Raw genomic sequence first — 13,452 nt, 5'->3', positions numbered from 1 at the left:
TAGATGGATGTAAAAAAGAACTGGTAAAAGACCTTGCAAATAAAATATAGCCTATATAGCCTATTAAAAGTCCACCCAATGTAATGCAACTTAGAGATTTAAAGATTTTATACACACACACACACACACACACACACACACACACACACACCACTGATAGCCCTCCTCCTAAGAAACAATGATGTAATTAGTGATGAAGCAGTATTTGAAGGAAGAGAGCAGAATTTTGCACATTTAAAAAGAAATGCTATCTTCTCTTTGAAATTGCTTTGTAAGTACTAGGCAGATAAGTAAAAATACGTCCACTTTTAGAAATGACACAATAAAGCTGCAAACTGTCAAGGATTAGAAAAACTCACATAGGGCAATCATTTACAAAAGAATGGCAATTAGATTGATAACAGACTTACCTGCTACAAGAGAAGCCAGGAGATATTTAAAATATTAAGGGAATATAACCGTCAACTAGAATTTTACACCTGTTAAACCATCCATCATTCAAGAGTGAAGACAAAATAAAGATCTTTTCAAACATATAAAGGCTAAGATAGTTTACCATAGTCATAGCCTCATCATTATAGAATATGTTTCATTAAGAAAAAATGTGAACACAGAGAGGATTATGATAGATGAAATTATGACTACAGACACCAATAAGATATGGAAAATATAATTAAATATTGATTTAAAATATATTTTTGTTAACAAAGGTAAAATTAGCACAAGACAAAGAAATAGGTATTTAAAGAAAATATATCATGTTTGAAAAAATAAAATTATTCAATAACTTTACACTTGGGAAATTTCTTAGTTAAGTTCATAAAAGATAATCACTAAAATAATAAACTAAGTTAATGGTAATCACTAAAGGAATAGGTATATAATGTATAAAATCTAAAACAACAGAGAGGAATTAAATATAGAAATCACGATCTGACCAACAGAAAGCATGGGGAAAGAAAAAATATTTCAAAGAAAGAAGAATGTAGCAGATACTGGCTAGTTTTAGCCAAACCTTTTCTTTTTCCTCCTGAGCACACAGCTAGCTATTTTTACAAACCATTTTTCTAATACAGTATCTAGCACATACTATGAGATAAGGCCATACAAGTAAGAACTAACAGACCTAACAAACAACAGAAACAGAGCCATAGGGCTATAGATATCAATTTATAGACAAAGACCATGAATCAACTATGCTTAATATTTCTATTTTCTAGGAGACAAAAACTGTCTGAGATCTAAAAATAAACATAACACAAGATATAAAAAATATTTTTGACAAAAACTAAACCAAGTTATTGAAGGATTTGAAAGTACATTTGAAAATATGAAGGAGGTGATTTTACAAATTATATTAGTTAATAAATACTCTAAAAGAGTACTCCAAAAATAGAAAATAGAAATGAAATCAGGTCATTACCTCATATTACATATAAAAATAGTTTCATGTAGTTAAAATACTTGAATATGAAAATCAAAATTTAAAGTTGGACATAAATAAAATTCAAGTTAAGATTGGTTTTTCAGGCCGGGTGTGGTGGCTCACGCCTGTAATCCTAGCACTCTGAGAGGCCAAGATGGGCAGATTGTTAGAGTTCAAGAATTCGAGACCAGCTTGAGCAACAGTGAGACCCTGTCTCTACTAAAAAAAAAAAAAAAAAAAAAAAAAGAGAGAGAGAGAGAGAGAGAAATAGAGAAAGAAAGAAATTAACTGGACAAACTAAAAATATATACAAAAAATAAGTTGGGCATGGTGGCACATGCCTGTAGTCCCAGCTACTTGGGAGGCTGAGGCAGTAGAATCACTTGAGCTATGAGTTTGAGGTTGCTGTGAGCTAGGCTGATACCACCGCACTCTAGCCCAAGCAACAGAGTGAGACTCTGTCTCAAAAAAAAAAAAATACAAAGAAAACAAACAAAAAAACACAGAATGGTTTCTCATTAAAATACAAAAAGCACAGACTACAAAGGAAGGTATTGCTATTTCTATGTTAAAATCAAAAACTTCTATCCCACAAAAGATACTATTAACAAAGTAAAAAGACAACCCAAGTGTTAAGAGAGGATATTTGTAATGTATTCAACCAACTAGTGATCATTTCATTTGTAAATTTGTACAGATGAATAAAAAGACAAATATCTGAATAAAAAATAGTCAACATATGTGAATAAGTAATATGCATAAAAGAAAAACAGAATATTCAATATACACGTAGTAAAATTTCAACCTCATTGTTCAAAGAAGTGCAAATTAAACCACAATGAAATAGCATACCGTATTCAAGATACTGGTAAAAATCATATATTGGTGACAATGTGAAGAACTGTGAACACTCACACAATGTTGGTAGAAGTGTCAATCACTTTGGAAGTCAATTTGACAATATCTAGAAAAGCTACAATCCTTTAATATAAAAATTGCACTCCTAAAACACATATAACATAATTGCCATTGAGTCACGCAAAAAATAAAATGAAAAACCCACTCATTTGACACTGTAACAGCAGAAAATTAGAAATAACCTGTCTACATAAAGAGAATAGATAAATTATAATATAGTTTTGTAGGAAATGAAATGAACTTAGACCTACAAATATCAAGATAGATGAGTCTCAGAAGTATGATGTTGATGCAGAAAAGGTGGGTCATGAATTTTATATGCAATATCATTTATATAAAATTTTAAAAGATTAGTACATATAGTTTATAGGCTTAGACACATATAGAGATAATACATGCACATGAATGACAAAATTAATATAGTGGTTCCTCTAACACTGGAAAAGGGGAAATGACATCTGAGCAAAATACTCAGCAGCTCTCAACAAAGTTTATGTCAAAAATACCCCACTGAAGCAAGATTGGAGAATATTAAAATATTTTAAAATATTTAAATATTTAAATATAAAGCTGATATATAGTTACAAGAGACATTTATGAATTTATTTCCTTTAGTTTTAAATATTTGATAATTTGTAAAAGAAAGAATAGTGTAGAATGCAATTAATATAAACTATTAACAAGTAAAATAGTGTGGAAAGATTGGAATTTTATCTCTTCTACTTTCAATTTTTGTCTTTCTTTTTTCAGTTTTTCTCTGCAGCATCTGTTAATGTAACAAATAGAACTAAAAGTAGGCCTTGCACAGAATATAAAGGCGAGCAAAGAAGAATGAATAATCAAGACCTGAATAAACAAATCTTGTCTGAACATAGGAATTGGCTTCCTAGAAAAGAATACCAACCTGATGAGATGGTCACAAGATGCCACAGAAAATTAAAATAGAAGAAACATATAAAAGCACCTTTAAAACTATAAAATTATAAGAAGAATTTTCTGTAAAAAATATAGAATTATAGTGAGAATAATAGGATACCCACAAATTGAACAAAGATTATGTGTTTATTATCTCAGTCTCCATGGGTCAACAAACCAGATGTGGCTTAACCAGGTTCCCAGGCTCTGCATCTTTTCCAAGGTGGGGCAGGAGTCTCACCCTTAAGCTCAAATTGGTACAGATCTACTTGCAAACTCACTCACATAAGTATTGATAGGATTCAGTTCCTGAGGGTTGTTTTACTAAGTGCCTTAATTACTCATGGGCTGTTGGTCAGAGGCCATTCTCAGTGGGTTTATCAATAGGGCAATTCTCAACATGAGCTGACTTTCATCAGCATGAGCAAACCAGAGAGCAAAAGATGACAAAGACGATGGAAGGCAGGATCTTTTGTAATTCACTGTTGGACATCATATCCCATTACTTTTTTCATAATCTATTCTTCAGAAGCAGGCTCATAGCTTTGGACCACAGATAAGAGGAGAGATTACTATAAATACCAAAAGGTGAGAATCATTGTGAGCCATTTTAGTGTCTATCTATTAGAGGTATTATCATATTTGTTTCAGATATTTTCTTTTAGAAATAAAATATCACAAGTTAAGATCATCCGTCTTCCCTCTCCTGACATTATTTTCCTGCTTTCGTCTTCCTTTGGCCTCTTAGGTAAGCACTATAAGCACTATGCTCAACTTGCTGTCTCAAGTTCATGTGTTAAAAGTATAGCATATATATGTATCTATAAATAGTATATATTATTTTTAATTATGTTACATAAATAATTTTATATATGATATTCTGTAACCTATCTTCCCTACTCACAATTATATTTTGGTGTATACCCCATTTTGTTTCACAAAGATACAGCCCATTCACTTCAACAGTTTTAGGTTTCCTTTGAATAAAATATCTATAATGTATGTATACATTCCCCTTCTGATGGACATCGAGTTGTTTCCAATTTTTGCTATTGAACATATATTGCAGTGACATACTTTTTATTTCCTTGTACATGTGTTGAAGAGTTTCTCTAGTTATTTATCCAGAAGTGAAATTGCTTCTCCAAATTGCTCTGCAAAAGTGGGTTTTTACATTTCTCAGAAAAATCTTTGCTCCATCTGGGGTACTTCTTGGCTTAACTCTGAGCGGGAGTAGGATGACTTTCTATTCAGGCTCTGTTAGTTTTCTCATTTTTCACAAGAGCATGTCAACCTCAGCTTTACTCTCTATTAAGGCTAAAGGGAATTACCTGACAAAAGCCATATGTCAGACTCCTGTCAGAGAGAACGAAATCAAAGTCACATCTAGCCAAGATTTATCAAATGCTCAGATGAGAAAACAATAGTTATGGAAGATTACTTGAAAAATACTCAGAATATCCATTCTTCCTGATACTCTAAAATATGGATTAAACTAAATCAGTAGAGGATTTATATCGTACTAAATTGATGCCCAGCCTAGAGCCATGCTACTCAAAGTATAATCCACAGACCAGCATCAATGGCATCACCTGGGAACTTTTAATTGATGAGATTATCTTGTCCCATCCCAGATTTTCCAAAGGTGATCTATATTTAATAAGCAATTTAGTTATAAAGATTGAGGAGCACAGTTTTAGAGAATTGCTTCTCATTCCTGCTGTTTGAGTTTCATCTGCCTTCATTGAAACAGATGAAATTCATTATTATGTATACAGTGAAAGTAATGTTCATGTCACTGGCCATTATATCAAAAAATAAACTCTTAATAAGGACCCTCCAGAAAAATTGTTCTGATCTTAGTGTCATATAGTTGTGCTTTTACTGAAAAACTATTCCACTTAAATGCTTGAAACACTAGGAAATATATATAATCAGACTTTCTTGTTTTACTATTAATTATCCAAAATGAGACCAGCCCACAGCCAGTATATAGGCATTAACAGCACTTTAAATTAGTCTCATACCTGGCTCTATCTTATGTCCCAGTATTTAGTTTTCATGATTTTCATGTGTTTTAATTTATATTTTCTAGCTACGTTTTATTTATTGTTGTGACTATCTTAACTTCCATTTGACATAAGAGGACAAAGGAATAGAATGCTAGTTGATAGAAAATTATACCAAATAAAGAGGAGATCACAATTCTGATTACTCAATATATTCTACCTTAATATAATATTCTACCATAAAATAATAATGCCTAAAGAACATGAATTCTAACATGTTTCTGCCTGATTGAGTCTGACATTAAATTCAATGTAATGAAAAATTTTAACTTATACTAAGCATAAATAGTTTGAAAAACAAAACAGGTGCTAGCACCATACATACATAAATAACATTTAAATGTCAACACTATGAGATCATGCTCTACATGGCAACAACTGGTATAACCATAAAGAGTAAGTTTGCTGTGCTTGTCACCACAACCTTATTTTATATTTTGAGAATCTTTCCAAATAGTTTAGTTCTTATACAATGTATCTTTTAATGTTTAGTCCTTCATCAGTCACAATTGAATGTAGCACAAAGTATACTGGTCTTTAAATCAGTAGATATATGAATGAAAATTGGCTATGCTACTTATTAGTAGTGTGACCTTGTAAAATACACTTATCTGCCCATGAGTTTCCAGCTCTGTATAAGGCAGTGATAATATTGACCTCACATATTTGTTGAGGAAATTGAATGAGATAAGCTATAAAAAAGGGACTGACATACAGCCTGGTAATAATAAGGTGCTAGTATATCTCTCTGTTAATTAATCTTGCATTGTTTTGTTGGTATATCCCAAAATGACAAAGTAGAGAACATCTAGAAAATATTCAAGCCATAATGCTAATAGCTGCAGAGTATTAATTTAACTAATATATTAGTGTTGGACATTTAGATTATTTCATATTTTCAATTCACAAGTAATGATAAGTATATACATATATCTTTGTGTGCCATGTACATTATTTTCTTATGCAGAATATACTTCTAGAAATAAAACAATTGGATTGAGGGATATGCCTGTTTTAAAGTTATTGTTATTCATTGTCAAATTACCTTTCACAAATTCATATTTTAACTTTCAGTCTAAGACTATATTTAGTCTTAATCCTAAATTAGGATTGATATTTACTGTAATTAAATAAAAATTAAATGTATAAAAATATTTAAAGATGTTTAGAAGAGACAACTAATTTATGATAAAGATGGCCTTAACGTTCCCTTAAGCTTGATAAACTTTGGACAGGTTTCTTCTTGGCTATAGTCTTTTAACCTCCCTTTTCTTAGAGCATTTACTTTAGAAACTTGCAAATATAAATTCTTTCTCTGCCCTTTAAAATGTAAATAATCTCCCAGTCTCTTGCCATTTTTCCAACCTTATAACTGAGTAATGTCTATCTCATGTCCTGGGAGCTGATCATTTAAAATGTAACCGTCAAGAAACATAGATTTCAGTCTCTGTGAGAGGGTAGGAGCCTAACTTTAATAAGCACTAGTTAATAAACACAGATGGCCTAATCACAATGACCAATATCTCCCCTAACATCCTCCAATTTTCCACCAGCTCACTTCAGTTCTTGAAAACTCTCCTGCCTCCTTTTTAAAGGTGCATTTTTTCTTTGATACTTACCATCTTGTTTGAAGGCATCTGAGGAATGATAAAGATTGATGGGAGAATAATAATGCTGAGCTGCTCCTCTCCAGCTGGGGGAAGAAACACTCAGTGTTCCTAATGAAGGATTGCTGTACCGTGGTCTGGTTTTTGAACCCAAAAGAGATGAAGATGAACTCTTCTTAATTCTTAGCAAAGCAGCATATGATGTAGGGATACCAGGAAGAGCTTCAGAATATTCTGTAAAAGCAAAAATAATAAAAAGTGAATTCCAGCAGAGACTGGTTTATTTGTTCTCAAGAAAATTGTTTCTTCTGAAGACATTGTTGAAAACCTTCCTCAGAGCAGCAACCAAAAGTAAACTACAGTTAGAATGAGAAAAAAAAAATCTTACTTTAGGTTTTTAAATATTTTCCGAAAATTCAACTAATTATGATGTTTGGTGAAAGGAAGGAAAGAAGGAAGGAAGGAAGGAAGGAAGGAAGGAAGGAAGGAAGGAAGGAAGGAAGGAAGGAAGGAAGGAAGGAAGGAAGGAAGGAAGGAGGAAGGGAGAGAGGGAGGGAGGGAGGGAGGGAAAGGGAAAGGAAGGAAGGAAGGATGGAAGGAGGGAAAGAGCAGAGGAGGAAAGGAAGAAAGGAAAGAAAGAGGGAGAGAGATAGGGAGGGTGAGGAAGGGAGGAAGGAAGAGAAAGGAAAAGAAATTGAGGAAGGAAAAAGGTAAAGAAAAGAAAAGGAAAAGATGAACAAAAGGAAGGAAGGAAGAAGGAAGGACATTTAAAAGCTACTTTGTGTCAGGAATATTTGTAAACTAACTTTTTTGACTTTGCCTTACTATTACGATATCCATTCAAATACATTAGATCAGCTCCTTCTTTATTCTTAAAAAATAGGAAAAATATATTCTCACATTCTATAAATACAGATTGGATTTTCATCACCTAAAATGTATCACGTAGTAGGAAATGTGTCCAATGTAGCACATATATTTTGACTAGGCTGTAAGTTATACCTCATGTTCTTGAAAAGCAGTCAAATTCACTATTATATATAAAAAAAATTGGATGAAATTTATTTTATAGGTTTTGTTATATAATTTATATAGCTTAATATGAGGTGGGGATAAAATTATAAAAGTCCCATTTTATCTATTATGGAAAAATTTCTTGCCCATATTTTTCTTTAATTCCCAAGGTGTTTGATTACAAAAGATGTACTTAGTGCCTGAAATAGATTGTACTAGCTCTCTTTTATATTCACAGAGGAGAATAAGTTTAGAGTATGTGAGTAAAATTTTTAAAAAGACAAAGTGTGATGAATTATGAAGAGCAACAGGGAGTTGTAACTTTTTTCTACATCTAATATTAATTAAACTGAACTCTTTGCTGATCATATAAATACTTTTAAGAATTAGACATTTTTGTTCAGGGTATCTGGCTTTTGAACTGAATCATTGCTAACTTAATTTTAGATAAAAAAAAAATAACTTGTCTTTGTTGGTAAGCTTTCTCCTAATTAAAATTACTTAGAATCATTATACTGCCTTATAGAGATATTTTGGAATGCAAGAAACATTTCTGTGATTTGAAAATAACACTTTATGTGTTAAGCATCAAATTAAGTTGAACATTTTCTGTTCTGTGAAATTGTAAATATGATTTCTCTGAAACTCAAAAAAGTATATTTTTAGATGTTTTCCACACTTAAAATGAGCATGATATGTATAGTCCAAGCCCATCAGAAGTTGTTAAGAGATTCATGTCCTTTAGTCTTTGCTGTTCAACCACAAATCTGGGAAAGGTGGATCAATTTTAACTGAAAATAGCTAACCTCTCATGGGCAAACTATATGTGAACAGATTATGGGTAGACATAAAATCTCCTTTAAAACCTGAAATTAAATGCAAGTTTTGGCACCTAGAGGTGTAAGGTAATGAAAAGAGAATGAGTTTTCCTTTAAGATAGTTTGTAGTTGTAGTTTCTGAACCTATTCATTTTTCAATACACTCTATTGCTTTGTGTTTTAACCACCTGACCTGCGAACTTATAAAAAGATGAAGAAGAAGAAGAAAAAAAAGAATGGTCCCAGGCTAGTGCTAAAAATTCAAATGAAGTATAGGAATGTATGTGGTTTATAGTTCTTATAGCCAGATAAGAATAATTAGTAGAAAGCTAGAAAGGCCATAATGAGGTTTTAAAAAGCCAGGATCATCATCATGCTTATAATTCTTCTATATGTTTTAACAAAATATATACTGTCCAAGTAGTACTGAAGTTGGCAAGTGCCATTCCACATAAATAGAGATGAGTCAAATGCTAATTTGGCTGTGTGCTCTACACTAGGGCTTCATTTATTATGTAATCATTTTCATCTGTTGCAGTAGAAATTCCTTTTTTATCAATTAATGTGAACGCAAAGCTGTTACTAGACATCTGGCAATTTATTCATTCATTCATGCTTTCAACAAACATATACTGAGAACTTAGTAGGTGCCAAATGCTAGAATTGCCCCAGACTTCAAGGAGCTATAATCTAGTGGAGAATAAAGGCAAGTATGCATGCAATTTCAATCTAATGTGATATATAATATAAATTTTATAATGTGATATAAAATTATAATGTAATTCAGGGACCTATGGGCTCTCAACCATGGTGGGGAATCCTCTTATTCAATTTAAGGCCATTAGAAATGCTTTCCAGAGGAAATTCTACCTAAACTGAGTCCTGAAATCACATTAATGATTAGCTCAGTAGAGACCTGAGTAAAGAAAGAAAGATATTCCAGACAACGGACAAAAAAATATATGAAATCCTGGAAAGGAAAAGCAGTATGGTCCTCTTGGTGGATTAAAATGGTCAGGAGCTCAGAGTGTGAGGGAGAGAAGTGGGAGGAGATATTAAGGCTGGATAAGTAAGCAAAGGGCCAATGATGAAATGCCTAGTATATTATGGTAAGCTGGTATGACTTTGAAAGAATAACATCATACATTTTAGAGAGATCACTCTGGCTGCAGTGCCATATTGAAATAAGACAAAAGAATAAATACTATTTAAGATCCTAAAGCTATGATATCAACAAAGACTAGTCAGGAATGAGGAGATGATAATACGAATGGGAATGAAATCAATAAGATGACTAATTGATTGGAGGGGCACTGGGAAAGGAAGAAACTGGGCATAGTCAGTGCCACAAGGAGAAGGATAAGAATTCAGAAAAAGTCATGTGCTTGAGTGAAAGGTCATGAATTCAGTTTTGGACAGGCGGAGAGCCTGAAGTGCCTCTAGGGCATTCATGTTGATTATAAGATTCTGCAAACATCAGATGCAGCTCATGAGATATATTACTGAATGGTAACCAAAAAATATGGCTATCAAAACTATGAGCATATATAAATTTACTAAGGATGTATGTAACATAATAAATAGCATGCTGAAAATGGAATCCTAAGGAGTATCAGCATTAAAAGAAGTAGCAGAGGGTGATGGGTTCACTAAAAGCCCTGACTTCACCACTATACAATACATCCATGTTAACAAAAAACATTTGTAACCCCTAAATCTACTGAAATAAAAAAATTCAAGAAAATATAAAATATATATGTTTAAAAAAAAGAGAATCAGTAGAGCCAGTGGAACCTGGAAAGAAAAGAGGAAATGCAGAAAAATAGGATGTCTCTGAAGGTAAGGGAACAGAGTCTTTCAATACAGATAAGGGAGCAGTCAACAGTGCAGAAGACTAGTGTTTTCTCCAGCTGGTGAATCTGTTGATAGTTGGATTTAAACTTGGGGGTAGGGAGTTAGCACAAGAAAACAATTGAAGGTGAGGGGCAGTGTGACTGAAGGTGCATTGAAGGAAGTGGATGAAGTTATGGATCATAGACTCTACCCTAAAGAGGGAAGGAATTGAGGAAACGAGAAGAGGGTCCTGAACAGTTAAAGGGTATTAAAATTAGTAGATTGTAGGTCTTGAAGGAGTTGAGATCCTAGACAGAGATTAAATGATAGAATGGGATGGACAGAAACACAAATGGTTTGAATGTAAACATAGGAAGGGAATGCATGAATTTTTCACCCTCAGCAGAGTCCTTTATTTGTTAAATCAATCCAAGAGGATCAAGTGTGGAGAAGCTGGCCCTGCAGAAAATGGGCACCCAGCAATATCAAAGCTGCCTGCTTTCTCCACACCCAGTGCAGAGATGATGTGAAAGTGGGGTCAGAGCCAAGGGGTGAAGAGGAGTTTCCAAGCTCTGGAGATGGTCTAGAACCTTTGTGCTGCCATTCTCTTTCCTTTTAACATGCAGGCCCGTGCCTTAGATTGGGGCTTTCGTCAGTCTCGTGGTCTGAGTGCAACTGACCATCAATTTAGTGAGGCCTCTCTGTCTTTCAGTGATAATTTTAACTCTCCTACTTGATGCGTTTTTAACTGTCCAGCCCCGTTCTCTGACATCTCCCCACAGGTTCTCCACTCCTCAATCCCAGTTCTGGGAATCATCAACTCTGGAAAATAGATATATTATCATAAATAAATGAGAAAGTGGTATTTCACTTATAAGACTTTGTTTAACTCTCATCTTTGAGAGACTGAATTGATTTTATTCTCCTCTGTGAAGGGTGAAAATAACTTCATTTCCTTCCTATATTTTTGTCCATCTTATCATTTCATCTCCTCTGTCTATGATTGTAGCTCCTTTAAGACCTATAATATTCAGATCTTAATAGCCTTCCCCTCTCCTGTGCTCTCTTCTCAGTCCCTTAATTCCTTCCCTCTCTAAGGTAAAGTCCATGATCCGTAACTTTACTCACTCCCTTCAATGTACATTCAACCACATTGCTCCTCACTCTCCATTGTTTATTCATAGCCTAAATCCTACCCCTGCCCCTAGCTTAAATTCAAGTATCAACATACTTTGTAACCAGAGGAAAACACAAAATCATGTGTAAAAATCTCAATTTGTGATAACTCCTAGCAGGGCTTTTGAGTTTCTAAGAAATATTACTCCATTTCACTAGTCAACTTACTCTCTTTACCCTCCAAGACGAATCACTGGCATCTTATCCTCCGCCCTCAAGCCCATACATGTTTGGCCTTAGTGATGATGATGCTTCCTGTTTCACTGACAAAGTAGAGGCAATTAGAAGAGTCCCTCACATCTTCTCACCATGTGCATGCACTCCTTACACAGTCTGCCTTGTTTTCACTGGTAGGAGCTGGGTTACAGGAATGAATTGTCTGTGCACCTATTAAAGGCCAGTCCCTTGATTTGTGTGAACTGAATCCCATTCCACTCCATCTGGACTGCTTAGAGACATTTCTCCAGATAATTCCTTCTATCTTTCCTTCAGCATCAATTTTTGTCTCCTTGTTAGACTGTTCACATAACTACACAAATTTCTCTATCATTTTTAAAGCCATATTGACCTTACCATTCCTTCTGCCTATGGTTCTTTACAGTAAGATTCTTTGAATACAGGTATATATGGTCAATGTGTTCAATTCCTCCCCTTCCATGCTTTGTGGACCTTATTCCAAGCAGTCTTGTTTAGACCACTTCACATCAATGTCTCTCTTCCAAATTAATAATTACCAGGCCATTGCTAAATCTAAGGAACAACTTTTACTATACTAGACCATTTAGGAGTATATGACACAGTTAAACATTTCCCTTTCCTTTAAACATTTGTTATGCATGATTCCACAATACCACAACCTTGTATCTTTGTTTCTATTTCACTGACAACTCTTTATCTCCTTTGCTAGTTCTTTTTTGTCTCTTCAACTTATGAATCTAGAAAACATCTCGTTTCCCTATAAACTACCCTTTAAATGATCACATTCATAGACATCCGCTTCCTCCCAAAGGAATTCCTCTTTGACTCTAGTCTCAGTTACTTGCAACCTGCTGTAAGTCTTTGAAATTCCAATATTTTCCTATACTCTTTTTAACTCCTACTTTTAGCAAAGCAAAATGAAATAAAACCTTCTTTACTCTCCCTTTGTGGTACTGCTTTAGCTTCCTCAAGTCTCCTGACTTCTGTCACTGAAAGGCATCTTCTAAGGTAGATCATTTGGTAAATCTTATTCAGAATTCAAAACTTGTTTTTATCCATCATTTCAAGCATTGTTACTTTATGAAAAAGAGGGTAGGTTGGGTCTTAATTATGGCTGTGTTTCAAGGAAGCCCAGTGAAATAGAAATAGAAGTACTACTCTGATGGGCTCTAGACTGGATTCCTTGTACACATCATTCCTTGCTTTCTTTCAGCAACCTCAAGCACCATTTTCCTCCTAATTAACTCCTTCTTCATTCTGCATTCATTGATTTTTTTTCAATAACTCTTTATTGAATTCTTGTGGTGAATTAGGAACAGGGGATACAGTCATGAGTAAACCACAAGTGGTCCCTGCCTTCATGGAATTTACAATCTGGGAGTATTGGTAGAGGATTACCAATTGGCAAAGTATTAGTAGAGGAACATTAAACAAATGAAATGATCCTAAAATTATATACAATTAAGAACTATGATACA

General features: G+C 33.8%; 1 protein-coding gene across 2 annotated transcripts in view; it reads right to left on the bottom strand.

Moving 5' to 3' along the window:
- CNTN5 (contactin 5) overlaps positions 1–13,452 on the bottom strand; it is a 1,190,057-nt gene that overhangs the window by 469,422 nt on the left and 707,183 nt on the right. For both annotated transcript variants that reach the window (XM_076002462.1, XM_076002463.1), the window contains exon 4: positions 6,948–7,169. In XM_076002462.1, the coding sequence (XP_075858577.1) occupies positions 6,948–7,169 (222 nt within the window). The remainder of the gene's footprint in view (positions 1–6,947; positions 7,170–13,452) is intronic.

This window comes from Microcebus murinus, chromosome 4, assembly GCF_040939455.1.
Source record: "Microcebus murinus isolate Inina chromosome 4, M.murinus_Inina_mat1.0, whole genome shotgun sequence".
NCBI lineage: Eukaryota > Metazoa > Chordata > Mammalia > Primates > Cheirogaleidae > Microcebus > Microcebus murinus.
The sequence above is the reverse complement of the archived record's forward strand: the minus strand, read 5'-3'. Positions and strand labels throughout refer to the sequence as shown.